Source organism: Magallana gigas, chromosome 4, assembly GCF_963853765.1.
Source record: "Magallana gigas chromosome 4, xbMagGiga1.1, whole genome shotgun sequence".
Lineage (NCBI taxonomy): Eukaryota > Metazoa > Mollusca > Bivalvia > Ostreida > Ostreidae > Magallana > Magallana gigas.
The window spans coordinates 50,204,695-50,222,843 of NC_088856.1; the positions used below are offsets into that span (position 1 = coordinate 50,204,695).

General features: G+C 32.6%; 2 protein-coding genes across 10 annotated transcripts in view; both read right to left on the reverse strand.

Moving 5' to 3' along the window:
* The window catches only part of LOC105331947 (general transcription factor 3C polypeptide 1), a 245,419-nt gene that overhangs the window by 7,153 nt on the left and 220,117 nt on the right, over window positions 1-18,149 (reverse strand). The window lies entirely within an intron of this gene.
* The window catches only part of LOC105331946 (FMRFamide receptor), a 36,614-nt gene continuing 22,869 nt past the window's right edge, over window positions 4,405-18,149 (reverse strand). For all 4 annotated transcript variants that reach the window (XM_066082777.1, XM_011434336.4, XM_034452008.2 and 1 more), the window contains 2 exons: window positions 8,851-9,093; window positions 4,405-6,421 (listed from right to left, as the gene is read on the reverse strand). In XM_066082777.1, the coding sequence (XP_065938849.1) occupies window positions 4,814-6,205 (1,392 nt within the window). In that variant the 5' untranslated portion in view covers window positions 6,206-6,421; window positions 8,851-9,093 and the 3' untranslated portion in view covers window positions 4,405-4,813. The remainder of the gene's footprint in view (window positions 6,422-8,850; window positions 9,094-18,149) is intronic.

Below are 18,149 nucleotides of genomic sequence, written 5' to 3' on the forward strand. Positions count from 1 at the left end.
ACCTTTGATTTTAATGTGTTAGTATTTGTATATTATGTATGATTTATATATGTATGATGGTCATAGCATCTTTGTGTATTTATAATAATCATATTTCTGGAAAATATTGATTGCTGAACTCTACAATTCACTTAAAAAAAACTTTTTAATGTCATAAATCAATTAATCGGGTACAACTACATGTACATCTGAATCTTATAGAATACACTCATCAATTACTAAGTAACTTGACGTTCTTATACGAGTAGAGAATATATATGTAGGCAGTGTCCGTATGCCAATCCTTATTGAATTTATTCAACAAAAAAATAGTTTATATCAAAGAAAAATATGATTTTTAAATTTGTTAAATAAATGTATTTTTTAGGCAGATTTAACACCGATTACGCCTTTATTTATGAATCTCCTTTTGACCATATAGTTAATAAACTAAGAAAAAAATATTTAATAGGATGACTCTTGATGTCTGCTTTGACAAGTATCAATTATTTAATTATCAAATCATTTAATAAATCGATTAACAATATAACTAATCAAAACTTATGTATTTTTTTTTCAAATTAAAGTATTACTGAATAAAACAAAAAATTAATACACACCTTATCTAATAATTTCTCAAACGTACATGTAACTTACTAAGTCTGTTAAATGATTGCATAAAACAGAAAAAAAAAAACAAATGGAAGGGATGAAATTATACCTTCGCATACTGTATTAAACTCTGAAATTAACAAGAACTCTATATGTTTCAGTTTTACGCATTTTTTCTAATCTGTAATTATAAAACGGAGTATAATACACAACGTCGGCTGTAGGTCAACAAAGAGGCAGTCATTAACCGAAAGTCCTATATAATATGCTTAATCACAGACACAAAACACCAGATTATCGGAACCCTTTCAAAAAGTTAAATTGTAAAGATATTCTTATTTCGTGTAGACCCCTTAACGACACCTTGACCACACGTGGCGTTATAATGCTTAACAATCGACGGAGAGCCCGCCCAATCATTTCAGAGAGTAGTGATTGACTAGAAAGGTCCCTTCAAGGTGATTCCGGTCTGAATAATTGCAATCCTTTATTTCTGTCAAAGAATCCGAAAAATCACGGAGAAAATGAAAATCATTTTTAAAAGTTTTTAAATATATTTTAGACTATGAACTTTTTCAACTATCAAAATAACCCACTTATATAATATTTCATAATTCAATTAAAAACAAATCTCATCAATGATTGTTAATATAAGATAATTAGTTTCTCGAGCAGAAATTGAAAAAAAAATCTTTCAATCGACCATGATAGAAATAAAAAAAAATAACACGATGAAAAGCATTACACAATTGATAATCAATTGAATTACTGCAAATGGCAATGAGAATTTACTTTTTATTTACTAAATGCAGGTTCAATTAACTTACAGATACAAATGTTACTACAACCGAGTTTGAACAAAAGAACCCAGTATCCTTGTACACGTTAAACTGTGTGATATATTTTCACTTGATCTAATTAATATTCAGGCCAGCGTTGGTTTGGAATTTAAAGTGTTCAGATTAAATTTAAAATATTAATCGTGTAATATAATTTCAGTTTCTATTTTTTTTTTATCGTGAGTGATATTTTATTGTGGATTAATTTACAGATTAACAAAAAAAAAACCAAAACACACGATCTTTTATTTATTCTTTTTAAGAATTAAGCTAAAAAACCTTGAATGAAGCTTATATATTTTTTGAATTCGATATGTTGAACAGGTTCCAAAAAATCACCAACATATAAATTTTTGAGAACTTGTTTCGGACTTTCGTGGTTAAATCATAATTAGTAGAGTAGTCAGGGTAAATGTATAATATACTAACACTCACATTCCAAATAGTGTAGAGAAGTTTGATCACTAAAATCTTAGTATCATTATTTGAAGGCTTTATCATAAAACGATTCATGTTTGAAATTTAAGAAAAGAGTCATAAGAGCCACATTACTCACCTGAGTAACAATAGCCACAACTCTGATAAAAGCAGAAGTCAAACCTAAAATATCTTAACAATTTTGTTGAGAAGGTCTTTTAAAAAAAATTAAACTTTTAAAATGTTCTCTACACATTATCGTGCTAAACATTCATAATTTCTTGCGTATATTTTCATATCGTTCCCCGTGTAAAATTTGATTGTGGCTCCATCTTACCCCCGGGTATCATGATTAATACAAACTTGAAATTACACTTTTAGAGGATTTTTCCACTCAATTTTCAGTTTATCTGGAGAAATTGCTTTTAAAAAGATTTTAAACAAAAATTCTTTCTTTTTAAAAGTATAAAAATTAACCAAAGCACCCCTTCACCCAGAATTCATGATTTGAACAAACTTATATGTATGCTACCCGAGGATGCTTCCAGTCAAGCAACCGCTTATCTGAACAAATGGATTTTTAAACGAACTTTACCCTACACCCAGGGATCCTAATTTGAAAAAAAATAATCTACACTACCTGAGGATGATTCCGCGTGAGTTTAAGCTTATCTGGCCTGAAGGTTTATGATATCTTTTTAAAGTTATTACTCGGTATATTCTAAAGGGAAAATACCCCCAACCCTACTCGTGCGGATAATGATTTGAACAAATTTGAATTTAAACTACATTTTTTCTTCTTTATTATCCCCTTGTTTAAAGAGAGCATGGCCATTCTTTTAAACAAATTTTAAAGTTAACTTCTTTAATCGAAAAGTGCGATGTGTCAAGTTTGTTTGAAATTGGCCCAATGGTGCTCGAGAAGAATTCGAAAATGTTAAAATGTTTAGACAGACTGTTAAACAAGTGGATGCCGAACACAAGGTGAACATAGAAGCTTTCAGCCCAGGTGAGCTAAAAACCTTTAACCATCAATTCAAAGTAGAGTTGTCAAGATGAAATAACACATGATCACAAAATGGCTGACCTCTGATTGAAACGACATTTCGTTTCAGCAAAAAGATTTTACCAACGGCAGTATGTAACTTAGTGGATAAAGTGTGGATAAAGTATGTAACTTAGTGGATAAAGTGTGGATAAAGTGTGTAACTTAGTGGATAAAGTATGTAACTTAGTGGATAAAGTGTGGATAAAGTGTGTAACTTAGTGGATAAAGTATGTAACTTAGTGGATAAAGTGTGGATAAAGTATGTAACTTAGTGGATAAAGTGTGGATAAAGTAGTGGATAAAGTATGTAACTTAGTGGATAAAGTGCGGATAAAGTATGTAACTTAGTGGATAAAGTGTGGATAAAGTATGTAACTTAGTGGATAAAGTGTGGATAAAGTATGTAACTTAGTGGATAAAGTGTGGATAAAGTAGTGGATAAAGTATGTAACTTAGTGGATAAAGTGTGGATAAAGTGTGTAACTTAGTGGATAAAGTGTGGATAAAGTGTGTAACTTAGTGGATAAAGTGTGGATAAAGTGTGTAACTTAGTGGATAAAGTGTGGATAAAGTATGTTACTTAGTGGATAAAGTGTGGATAAAGTATGTTACTTAGTGGATAAAGTATGTAACTTAGTGGATAAAGTGTGGATAAAGTATGTTACTTAGTGGATAAAGTGTGGATAAAGTATGTAACTTAGTGGATAAAGTGTGGATAAAGTATGTAACTTAGTGGATAAAGTATGTATCTTAGTGGATAAAGTGTGGATAAAGTGTCGGGCTTTCGATCCGAATATCCAGAGCTCGAATCCCGCCAGGGATTCTATTGTTACTTACTGAATTGAAAATTTAAGATTTTCATTTTTTTTATCCCCAAACTGCAAATTTTTCGCTCATTTGACAGTTTATTTATCATTAAATTTTTCATAATCAAATCATTTTTTGATCATTAGAGTGACTTTTTTAGGTGTGTTATTCCCCCTTAAAGGCGCATGGTCACGATTTCGGTCAAATGTTTTCAGTTTTTATTATTTACAATACTTTAGAAATGCATCTTTAATGATCAAATACAATTTTTGAGAGTCATTCGTAGAGATATAGGCAGGATACAGGGCTCACAATACTTTGTCATGTAAACAAGGCTTGTGCCCTGTTTTTTGTTTGCATAGGTTAAATATACCAGTAAAAAATCTTTTTCAGCTTATTTTTCTATCTTTTTATTTATCTTAAACATAGACAAACAGTTCCCAACGTTTAACACATTCGTTTTAGGTTTAAAACTGACATTTTTATATACTTCAACGTTCAAAATGTAAACAAACTTAAATTTCAAGATTTATAACTCGCTTATAACTCAACAAATGACACTCAAATTTCGGTTGCCTATTAAAAATGCCTTACTGGGGCATTGTAAATATTAAAATCGGAAAAATAATTTTGGACCAAAATCGTGACCATGCCCCTGTAAGAGATCTTAACCTACTGTTTAACAATAACATAAAGATTGGAAGAACAATATTGTATTTTTATTCGTTTAACAAATACTTTAAAAGTTGTGAGGCAGTTCTCACACACAACTTCATCCCCTTCTTTAACAACAAAAAATATACAATAATATAACAACTGACGGAATATCTAGAGACTTTTTAATTTACTATGCCATCATAGTAATGATGATAGCTATATTACTTTAATAAGTATATATGAGTAGAACAAACGATGTACATTAATATTACTATGGCCATACACGTATATAAATATTATCTCCCAAAACTCTCTCTTTTTTCCATCTACCACTTCCTCTCTCCAAAATTAAAATATCCGAATAATGTTTCTGATATCAAAACAACATATGAGAAGGACTATAACATCTTTAATAAATTATTTCACCATAACAATACGATACAACTATATAATGTCACAATAAGGCTTTAGTTTGGCACGCGTCACAGAGATCGATCTCGGCTCGACAGTTCCCGTTGGGTTCGAATTTCACTCGAAGATGGTTCCGTTCATGTCTTCCGTTTGTTTGGGGCCTAGGGTCAATGTCATTTTCATTTTCCTCATCTATTGGGACTGACTTGTATTTTTTGACTAACTTTTTGAACGCTTTGGATTTCTGAAACATCTGTAACTGGTTAATATCGTTATTCTCGCATTGACTTACAACGCTTTGTTGGCGTTCGTGCATAGATGTACTAAGTTTCCTGGTCAAATTCCGAATATCTTCCTTCGTTAACAAACACTTGCAGAAGATCTTCCAAAACTCGCTTCTGAAGCGCTTACCAAAAAAGTAATATGGTACGATGTTTATGGCGGAATTCAAAATGACAAGGAAATTGGAGACTTCGTTAAACGTGTACCACGGCGCCGAGACGAACGCCTTCTGGTAATCAAACGCCCATATCATGCGTGATATCAACGCTGGTCCCTGGCAGATCAGAAAGATGACCACCACCCCAATCAACATTATAGTTGTATCGTTCCGTCGCTTCTCCTTCGCGTTGATCTGTTTGCCTTTCTTCCTAGACTCGTGTACTGCATGGATGAGAAAGATATTGAGCACTAACAAGGACAGGAACGGAATTCCCGCCACACAGGTCAGATAGAGCCACGAATGGACGATCTCTCGGAACTCCTCGCTATTCCCGAGGTCTGTTAGTTTTATCACAAGTTGTCGAGGGTTTGTGTCGTTTGTTGAGACAGTGATTTCTGAGGATTCGTATTCGAAAAAACGAATAACGTTAAATAATAACCCGGCTACAAAAACGCCAACAATCGTTTTTCGTGCCGTTGAGAGCTTGCACCACCGCTCCGCTTTAAATGGATGACATATCATGATGTATCTATCAACAGTGAATGCGCACGTGAGCCAAATTGACGTCACCTGAAATGTAATGGCTGAAGGATGAACAAATGGGAATAGTTTGATGTAGAAGGGTTTCCCCCATGAAATTTCCTGATTCGGTTTCTCGGAGTCGCGCGACAGTATGAACATCGTCAAAATGAGAAATAATAAATCACTAACGGACAGCGCCGTGAGATATGAGTACGTAGAACTCTTCATGCACGTTCTGGTCAGAACAATAATTGACAGAATGTTTCCGATGATCCCAAACGCGCACACCGCCATCCCGCATATTCCCATTAAGTAGTACATCAACAGATTCCGCTGATACATCGAATCATCATGATACACCTCGCTGAGGGAGATGTTGAGACTAGCCAGACTGAAGTTGAACAAAGAATGGTTGAGGAAATCCAAGTTCAGTTCAAAATAAGGGGAGAGGAAGTTTAAATCGTCCATCATTCCGGGCCCCACCACTATCCGGCGAGTCTCCCTATCTGGCTTATGTTAAAGTATGGTTGTCGCTAGCTGAATGAGCCAACAATTATAATGGAAGCGAAATACTTCGATATAGCTCCTAGTTGTTATTATTCATTATTTAAATGATATTCAATCACATCCTCTGCCATAGTTATTAATAAAACACTTCTCCCGATTCTTCTCCGTAAACTGTACAACCTGAAATATTAAACGCAAAAATTAAATGAAATAGCAAATCAGATAAACAATAATGTACATAAAATAATACCGGTATGTCAACAGGAGAATAGTCCATAAAATCTCTCTCTCTCTCTCTCTCTCTCTCTCTCTCTCTCTCTCTCTCTCTCTCTCTCTCTCTCTCTCAACAAAGCAGTAGAGTTAAATCTAGCTTTCATAAGTCCAGGTCTCACTCGCTGTCGATAACAAATATATAGATACACAATAGTAACATCCTGACTTCTCCTACTGATTGCGAACCTCTATATTCGAAGGTATGCACGAGAAATTGATCCCTAATGGGTGATAAACACAAAACTACTGGCGGAATACTATTTCCCGGTCTTTCCAAGCCATCAAATGAAAACCTGATGCTACAGTAGAAGATCTTCCCTTCAGATATTTCATGGACCTATATGCACATCCTGTTTAAACGACTTCAATCAATACTCTTTCAATTAAGGTTAATTTTTTTTTGAACGGCGTAAATGCATCGTTAGATGGAATAAGCTCAAATTAACACAAAATGACTTCAGACCGTACGCAGGTTTAAATAGATATTTCTGAAAGGCTCTTAGAAATAACCCAAAAGCTTGTCGGAGCTTTTCGGGGGCATCTTCCTTTTATAGGAGGCATTAAAGTTTCATCTTGTTAAGTAGAATCAGTGCCAGGTGTCAATTACACGGGTATTTTATCCAGAAGTATTAACAAAATCTCTCAATTCAAAACTGGTATTGAGATAAACAGAATTTCTGAGACCTTTGTGGTAGGTTATTTTTCAACATGTAATATCCCTAAATATTTTGAACTTCATTTAAATTTTGTTTTTTGAACGTAATATTAAGCCGCCAAAAGATGTTACTATATTTATTTTCCGAGGTCTTCTTCAGTAAGCATATTTTATCGATTTTATTGGTTCAATTAATGACTTTTACATGTAGAAAACTTATCAAACAAATCAGCAAACTTTGAACGATTGAAAAGTGTTCGTGGATGTCATCAGATGGTATCGCAAATACAACTTTACAAATTAGAGAAAATTATCATGCGGAAAAATCCAACTTGTATGAAATTATCTCAAAATAATGCCAAATACCAATAATAAAGTTTCAGGGTTACAGCGAAGTGAGGTGAAATCCAAACTTATTCTGTATGCCAATTTTCTGTACAGAAAAAAGTGTTTTACTTATAACCAGGTGACAGTAAAATACTGTTAGTATAATTCCAATAAAAGTCTGCTTCTTGAAACTTTTTGAAATAATAAGTTATTCTAAATTATAAGAAAGAACAGAGAATTGGTTTCTCATTTTCGAACTAAAGACTTACTAACTTCTTTAGATAATCAGGTCCAAAACGAAATTCGGTCAATTCATTAGAAGTGAAATGGCCAATTTTATCGACAATATAATTATTATATAAAAAAACATGCTAACAAGGTTAGATAGTTTACAAAGAGATCATTTGTTCAACTTGGAACCCTTAATGAAACCACGGCGGAATGTCGCAATTAACAGAAAGACACATAACGGAGAACAGGTCCATCAGTCTCGTTATATCGACTCGGAAATAGGAACGGACAGCGACCAGTCGCGGTCAAGGGAGATCACATAGATAACCTAATAAATAACGTTCCTAGGGGCGGTAATCACTGATGAAACGGACCTTAATAAGTCTCCGCATAACAGGAAGCGGTCTCATTAAAACTCGCGACGAAGAGTTTTGGAAAGAACTAATTTGTACTATGCGGTATGTCATTTAAATATAGGCCATTATTTCTGTGAAATTAACAAAGGGCATAGCAAGGGCATTTCAGTTGAACCAGTACTATGTGCGCATGTTGCCGTAACTTCGTTTGTCAACATGTATGAACGACGAAAGCTCATCAAATCAATGTCAAAGAAGCCGATTTACCAAATTTTAAACACGGTTAAAACTTTTTTATTTTTTATTTAAACTGTTTATAAATTCTTTCCTTTTAGCTTACGAAATTTTTTTGGCAATTATTAAGATATCTGAAAAAATTTATAAATTATTCAAAATACAGCTGAAAAATGGTTTAAGAATAATTTTTAAAATGTGAACAATGTTTGTTAATTACATAAACATTCAATTTCTGATAAGCCGACCAACTTTTATTGAAGAATAAATTCATAACGGTTTCTTGATTTAAAAAAACTGTTTCTTGATTCTAATTTGCGTGTTGGAATCTTTTTTTAATTACAAAGAAAAGTAATTAATTAGAGTTTAAAACAAAAAATTACAACAATTATATAAAAAGAACAAAATTAGTTAGCAGTTTGTTTTACCCATTTCTTTCATTAATTTTTTTTTTTCAAAATCACACAGCGTCGTTAAGCTGTACGCTGTCGCTAAGGGAAATGATGAGACGATGATTAACAAAAAGACTATACCTTATCAGAGGAAATAAACCATCCAGTCTCCCGTACCGATGGCGTGATTCAGTGAATAAGTCACCCCCTTGTTGTACCGTCGCACGGTGGCGCTCCCCTAGTCTCCCCTATCAGTAAACCCCGGACTGTAGCGGACCAGGTGCGCGCTCTTAGCTCGCTAATCCCCGACTAACCCTCTACTGGGTGTTTAAGGATCCATTCGTCAAATCTCGTCATTTACTTGTAATTTGGACGTCTGGGTTTCTTAAAATAGAAATAAAGAGGTAAAAATATATGATTATCAACTTAAGAGATCGCTTTTGTAAAATGTTGGGTTTCGTAATACATGTTTTTGTTTGCTCATTCATGACCATAGTCCACGAACCTAAAGTTAGTTTATGAGTTGCCATTAATATTTCGAAACTCTTTTAATGGAAGAGCATTCTTCAAATCCTGATGACCATGCGGAAAACAACATAGGGCAACAACAACAACAGAGAGACGAGGGATGGCTCCTTATCCTGGTAGAGCAGAGTCAATGAAAAAGTTTACTGTTAACAGAACTTGCGAATGATTTAATTTTCATTTTTTAAACAATGAATAAGTTCACTGTTAACAGAACTTGCGAATGATTCCATTTTGATTTTTTACTTAAACCTTTAACCGAAATACAGAATTTAACGCAAAACGTACTTAAATTGAAATTGAAAAAAATATACTCTTATTCTTACAGATTGCTTTAGTAAATATCAGAATTTCATGCACAAAATCAAATACAGGTGGTATGGGGCACATTCATGTTTTTCTCTGTATTTATCGAAGTACAAACTCCAATCAAGTGTAATTTTATGAATAATTTCTTTCCCAAATTTGTTCCCTAACAGCGTAGCGCAGTGGGTTAGAGGATTCACAACGAATTTGTAAGTCATTAGTTCGAACCCCGCTGAAGATTTGGAAATTTTACCTATCCAGAATTTTTTAAACGAATGTTTGGTTAAATTTTGTAAGAATTTGAAAATTGTAAACCAGTGAATGTATTTAAATTTTAAGGCACACTAATCCACATCAATACCGACAGATGTCTTATACCACCTTAAAGGTTATTTCATGTAAAATGATGATGCTTCAACATTTCTATAACGAATCATATCAACATATTTCTTTTTCTAAAAATAAAAAATCACGGAAGATAGTGGTGAATTAATTAAGTGCAATAAAATGATTAAAACTTGTAGCTACATACAACACTTGGTAATCAACTTAAAGCATTAGTTCCACGTCTTAAAACCAAGGTGTAAAAAAGGAACACATTTTAAAGCAAAGTTTATAGAGAAATCAGATTGGGACCTTTGCTATACAATACCCAGATTACCACAGGTGTGAAATGTTATGTTACTTCCATAAACTGCTTATGAGCTTTTGGTTGCAACTAAATCTGACCCAAATACCTGACTGAAAAATAGGCCTCTGTATCTTTAAGCAATGCTGGCGATTTGTGGCAGTACTTTAATTTATGAGGATTATTTTATGAAATGAACACACCAAAAAAGTACGCATACATTTTTGAAGCGGAAAATCTGTTCTCAAATTTACATAATCAGTACAGAAATGCCAAGTCAAAAATACGTTTATGAGCATTACTATCTTATACAGATCACTTTGAAACTGACTGTTTAAAAACCAATGGATCATAAAAGCACACAAAAAAACCAAATATTTTGATACCACTAGATTCTAAAAAGGCTGCACACCTGTGAAAAAGGAGATTATATCATAGAAATCATCATATCTACCGATTTCATTTGCATTTTCCTCTTAATCAATATTTCTTTTATAACTCCGGGGATATTTTACAGCGCAGATATCACAACGGAGATTCCATCCCATTAAAGCAGACTTAACCTTAAACAGAAAAACCCGGCGTACAGTTACTGCACAGTTATCGGTGATAAAATCAAAGGCGTGAAAATACTGACGGGATTTGATTTTCGAAAGATATATCTTCAAACGAATTATTTTTGTGTGCGGATTATCAGATGAAGTGAAACGATTGGAGCTGTTGTCTTCATCTCTGGTCACGTACATGTATACCGAGAAATCAATGTCCAAAATTACAAAAATATAGTGGGTAAATGTTTAAGGATTGAAAAGTGTCACAGTTTTAAATGATTATGAAAGCAAACGGAGATTCTTACTGACACAGGTGAAACTAAGCCCAACGTGGTAACAGCTTATGCTTTCTGAGGGTTTATCCTTCAAAATGTTTGATACGGCATTAAATGATCCGAAATAGGTGATCCGGTTCTTAAGCTTTTCTTTCAGCTGAGATCTAAATTCAATTTATCAATTGTGGTAATTTCAATTAACGCACTTGAAGTTAAACAGTTTACGAGTCTGTGAACTGATTTAAAGAAAGTTAATCCAAAAGACCCTTTCCCCTTTTTATGCAACCGGGGATAGGTCATGCAACTCATATAATGATAATCTTTTAAATTGCTTGTTTTTATATTTTATTTTGATAAACAAACTTCATTTGATTTATTTTTTTTAAATGTTCAATTTCAAAATCATATGCTTTACACAACCTTCAATTCAATCGTCACCATGAAAATTACAAACATCATCATCATCATCATCATCATCAACAACAACAACAACAACAACCACAACAACAAAAACAAATAGACCAGAATCTGAAATAAAACTTTCCTGACAAGATACATCTGTTAAAACATGTAGGATACATAATACATGCATTTGAATGATTTCACCAAATTGCATTGACAAACGGCATACCTAGGTGACTTTAAAAGCATGGTAAATCAAAGTACCGAAGAACTGACGGGAGTTGATTTTGTCGATGTTTATTTATTTTAAAATCAATGATATGTTATTTTGCATAACAAGTACATGTAGTTTCCAATTCATGAAGTTGAATTACGCACATTTTTATAATATGAATATTTGGACTTTTTCGACAAGAATGTCGAGAAACCCCCATATAAATCATGCTAAATAATATTTAAAGATAAAATTAATTCAATCAAACTATGTATCAGTAATAGAAATATTTCTCGAAAATTGTATGGATCCAAGCAATATTGAACTCCAGTCTCGTTCAACCAAACGCTCCGCAAACACCGTTATTCTCCGACAAGGATTAACGGAGACAACCGAGCGTCGAGTTGAACGAGACTATATTGAACTCTTGTGTAGGAATACATACGACTACAAAAAATATTTAAACTGTTCGTACCATTTAAAATCTGACTATTTTCAAGTTATTTATAAATAAGTTTCCTTGAAAAACAATGCTCTAGCATACATTACATCGAATTCATCAATTATTTTCAAGAACTAAGTCTTGTCAGCCGCAATGATTTGTGCTGAGGTCCAAACACTGTTTCACTTTCGGTTTGTCTGAGTAACTGCATAGGAGAGTTGATAAAAAATCGACTCCCAAAAATATAATTTCAGTGGAATACTACCATAACTTTCGGTTAGTCCCGTATTAATAGTTCGTCCGTTTGAATAAATGCGACGTACATAACTCATTATATGGTTTGTGTGTATACGGTATTTCAATCATTTTTTCTTTTAAGAAAAGAAGGTTACACTTGAACAAACCTTTTCTTATAGAGCAAAACATTTCCTTCAAGACCATTGGCTGATTGATGTGTCACTGTCAACAGAATAAGCTCAGTTTGGTCAACACAATATATTAGTCAGAAGGCGTAGAAACCTCTCCCTTGTATAACAGACTAGATCATACGTAATGCTAGGTGTATTTAAGGAATACAGTTAACATTACCAAGCGTAAAATTGGAATCTCGACCATCAAAAATTAATGTTACAACATTTATAACTCTATTTATAGAGTCTACAGGTTATTTTTTGTGTGCAGAAGCAAAACATTGTAATCTAGTTTTAACTATTCTGGCGTGAAATTAAAACGATAAACTTATGTACCGTAGTAAAATAAAATGAAAGGAAGAGGCAGTGTAGTTGACACACTTTTCATTCAATACACTGAAACAAATCATCATCAGTATGGTAGCGACCTCTATACAAGTACAACGGAGGTTGCAGCGATAAAAAAAACTTTACATTCTGAAAATATCCTTCATATTAAATGCACATTTCATTATTAAAACTCTTAACACGAGGCTAATTCTTCAAGTAACTTTCACAAATCATACTATCCATATTTTCTTAAAAACGATTCAATCAATGTCAAATTAATATCTTACATTATTTTGTATCCATTTTTCACATTTAAACCAGCAAGCTAATCAAGACTGGGATTGCAAGAGCTAACTTAAGCCCAAAAGGATGCATGATGGTTTACAATACATAGAATCTATATTCTATGTATTCTATACTCTACCTAGAATGACTAGTTAAGGTTAAGATTAATATCAGCCCTGAAATTGTTAAAAAGTTCATTTGCCTAATCACTGACTTAAGTAACTGCTTCCAAAGTTTATTAGGGCACTTACATAGCAATAATATTATTCAAACAGTAGTTTTAATTATCATATGTTTATCTTCTTTGCACTAATACTGCATTTAAAACATACATTATTTGTTTATGAGAGAGGGAGTAGGGGCCAAAAAAACGTAAGACATGTATAATTGTGACATGTTAAATTGACAGGGAGCTTTATTGTAACATCTCCAACCACTAACAATACTGAAATTGTGGAGAAATTAGTATAAAGACCCAATGAAAATGATCATGTTGCATTTTCAAACCGTTTTCTCAATTGTAATAAATATACCAAGATTTCCCCCTTAATAATACATTACTTATAAACAAATTTCTTTAATGTGGTGTGTAGACTCTTTAAAAATGTGCAACAGTCTGGTTGACAGAATGCAGCTTATTTGTAATATCATTTGCCAGTTTCTAAGAGTTGCAAGCATCACAAAATCGTCAAACATTTCGAAACAGAAGAAATGTTACATTCCACACGATCTAATCACGGTATCAATTCAACAATTTCAAATTTAACATTTTTTCAATTTAATATATATGATATGTTATATTACAAGTTTACCAAAGGGCAATTTCTAACAATATTCAGTTTGAAATATTTCAAAAAACGGTAAGAAAAAAACAATCCTATAGTTCTGTATATAATCCAAGTTCTGTAAAGTTACCTAATCTGGTGCTTTAACCACTGAGCCATTTCATTCACAACAAAGTGCGATGTTTAAATGCTATATGAGACGTTGGCCACGAATATACGGACTTTCTATTATTTTTCAAAAACGTTCAATTGTCGGGCTACAAAATGACATTTTTAAAGTATAGTGGGTCATCTCTCCACATTTTTGTTGATGGAAATCGGTTTAAATTCCATTAAACCACATTTAGACTGACAAAAATATGGAGCACAGACCCCTCTATAAAAGAAAAGTCATTGAAGTTGTAACAAGAGGCCCATTGGCCACATCGCTCACCTGTGGAACAATAGATATGATAAAATCAGCTTAATGAAGTCATAATACAAAAATAGACAATGTTCATTAAAACATGTGGATCCCGTATAAATAAAATCCATTTTCCCCCTGGATATTGCTTATATGTGATATCATTTACGCAGGGTATCAGTTTTGAAGCTGGTACTTTCTTTTTCTTTCTTCATTTAATATGACCATCATTCGTTATTTCTAAACATTTGAGAATGTAGTATATAAGACAAATACCGGCATTTAGGATATTAATCTTCATCAAGTAAAATATAACTTTATTATGTATATGAATATATAAACTGTTTAATTTAAAATGTTCTTCAACAAAATAGAGTGATGAAAGAAAAAACGCTGCTGATTAAGGAGGCTTGATGGTCAACACGTTACCAACAGGATCTGTATAAAACTTTAAAAGGGCATGGTCACGATTTGGGTCATAAAATATTTTTCCGATTTTAATGTTTAAAAATTGCTTCATAATGCATTTTTAATAGGCAATCAAAATTTGAGTATCATTTGTTGAGTTTTAAGCGAGTTACAGAGTTTACAATTTTTTGCTTTGTAAACAAAGCTTTTGTTCAAATTTTGAATGTTGAAGCGAATATTCCATTTTTAGACCTAAAATGAATGCGTAAAACGTTGGAAACTGTGTATTTATGCTTAAAATGAATAAGGCGATAGACAAATCGGCTTGAAAAAGATTTTTACTGGTATATTGAACCTATGTAAACAAAAAAGGACACGAGGCTTGTTTACAAGCCGAAGAGTTGTAAGCCTTGTATCTTGCTCATAATTCTACGACTGACTGTCAAATTCCACTTGATCATTAGAAATACATTCCTAAAGCATTGTAAATAATAAAACAAAGTAAAATTAAATTAGACCCAAATCATGACCATGCCCATTTAAAATTGTGAAAGTAGAGAAGAAGTTTTCTAAAAATAGGCCTTTTTTTTTTCCTTTTTTACTTTTAGGTTCCTCTCATGAGGCCCTGGATGACATGGTAATTATACATTTTACAATTTCTCGTCCCCTTATTAAGAGATGCTTTAAACCAAAAATGTCAACAAATGACCTTGTAATTTTGATGAAGTTTAAAATTATAAAATTGTAAACGGATTAAGCATGACCGACGACGGACAAATACCTAATGCAACAGGTCTCCTGAGTGATTAAAGTGACCTAAAAATCTAAAAACTTTTCAATTTCTTTCCTATACCTTTTTACATTTTCGTCCTGAATTAAAGCGATTGTCTAAAAATTGCCACAGCATGCAGGCAGTCCTTTTGAGAAACAAAATTCTTAGAGTTATCAAGGATCAACTAAAAAGTAGCAAACATTCAATAATACTAAATTATGACACACCAAAACAACAATAAAGAATATTATAGCATCACCATAGAAATGAGCTGAAGTGGAAATAAAATAAAGACATATTAAAAAGAAATGGGTAACTACTCAGCTAAAAGTATTCCAATATATACACTGCTTTAAAAAATACACTTGTAAGCAAACTTGTTTCTTTTACTCAGCATGTTTAATCATGTTACACTCTGTTCCATCGTCAAGTGTCCCTGGTATATTTTCAAGAGACTAAAAATTGATATCTTTTGATTTTTTAAATCGTATTATTGTTTTAAATTTAGGCAAAAATGTACTTGAAGAGATCACTATGTGGTTCTTATTTATAATCAGTTATTTATTGGGAAACACATTTGTATTAATCAAAAATTTATTCATATCAGTAACCATCTCGAGGCGTTTGTTTTTATAGTCAACAAATTGAATTGCTAATTTGGCACGGAACAATAACTTAACATGAAACAGGCGTAAGATGATATGGATCTCAATTATGTGTAAGCGTTACAAGAGAAAGGAAGAGCTAAGACGTTAAGGCTAACGGATATCAATATAAAATACCTTTTAATTTATTTGAAATTAAATTAAATACATCCAGTGCGTATAATCATATGTGAGTTAAAGATACAGTGTATGTGACAGTAGCATAATTTGATTTGAAAAAGACACAGTTTCACATTAATCAACGAGTACTCGACAATCGCTTGACTTAAGGCTCCGATAAATCGACTAAGCCAACCGATTAAAATTGACATACATAATATACGGTATTTCTGTCTCTAGTTATCTATGTTACTATCTCGTGTTTTATTTGAATGTGTACGTGACATTATATTTTTAAAACACAAAGCACGACCCTATAGCACACCATTATCACAAACGAAAATTTTGCTGAATTACTTTTATATTCAGTGTTGTCATGAAAACATCATTAGTGGGATTACAAGAAAGGCCATAAGCAATAACTTTGAGCATTAAACATTTTCAGTACCCCTTGCTCTGTGTCCATAAAATTTCACTAAAAAAAACATCTCTCTTGTTTACAATGTCTGTCAAATAGATGGCCAGGTATAGAAAAGGTTTACAAGATGTACATATATCTATGTTATCTGGGGTGTGAAGATCACTGATGTCAACATTTTATTATCTTCTCCTATAAGTATAAATTAGTCAAGTTTTAAAAATATCTTGAGGCCTGCGGCTTACAGTTTGAAAAAAAAACTGACCTGGGATCTACAGTAGACTTGCAATTTACGGCGCTCAAAACTTTTGAAAATTAGTAAAGATGTAGATGGATGACGAACATCATCAAGTTACTTCAGGTAACGTAAATATAGGAAATATTTAAGGTTCTCCGATGCTAATCCTAAAGTATTTCTTTTTTTATCATAAAAATGTTATTTATCCCTTAAACTTTATAAATAAAATGAAATAAAAAGAATGTTTATGGTACCCATGCACTTTACGAAGTTATAGCAATTTTGGCCACGATGAAAATAATGGAATAAATAACGTATACAAGTCGAGATCAAAGATGAAAAAACCCGGTTGTATCGGTGGCTCGAACCTTATAACCTCTTGGTAGTAGGTCTCCGTGGAGCCACTAAGCCAATCAATTCGTTGCAAGGCTTTGTGTTATATTGACACTTCAAGACTAATTTAATTTGGCCAAATGAAAGGAAGATTTACGGTACGAATAAAAAAAATAATTCCGGATTATTTTGAGTTATCGAACATTGCTGTGGATCGGGGATCGATAATCCATTGTATAGAAAAACTAAGAAGCAAACTGTCTTAGGACTGATCTATAGTAGATATATAATCAAACAAAACCAGAACCCCTGTGTGTGAATTTTGAATTCAATCGGCTTGAAGAGTGCCGAGTCTTTATATCGTTGTGCTTGATCAGGGATCGGACAGAATATCTCCCTGTTTTACTTTTTATATCGATATAAAATCAAATTGTCAATTTCTTATATAACAAAATCTTCAACATGAATCACAGGTGAGGAAACCTTAACAGCCATAGAAAATTGTGTTATGTATGTACAAATGTGTAAAACAAAAATGTTCACGGGTATCTATTTTCACATCTTTATGCACACGAGTGATGAGAAATGATAATTTCAAAGTGACCCAAATCAGATATTAAATAAAAAAAGGTACAGTTTCATAAATTTTACTCTGTTTTAAGTTTATAAATAAATTTGACAACTAAAATAAATATAACCTTAAACAATATCTAAAGTTTTATAAGAGTCCATAAATAATTACCTCATAAGATATTCACAGGTGTATATATGACACCATAAAAAGTTATGTGTTTCCGAATTTGTTTTTTTGCAACGGACCAAGGATAAAAGTTTTTCGGAAGTTTTTTAAATAGGACATGTGCAGCCATCGTTCAAATTGAATTTCCCATAATATCTTTATTATTTTATTTCGTTGGTTGTGGATGACTATTGGGACACATTTTCTTCTTC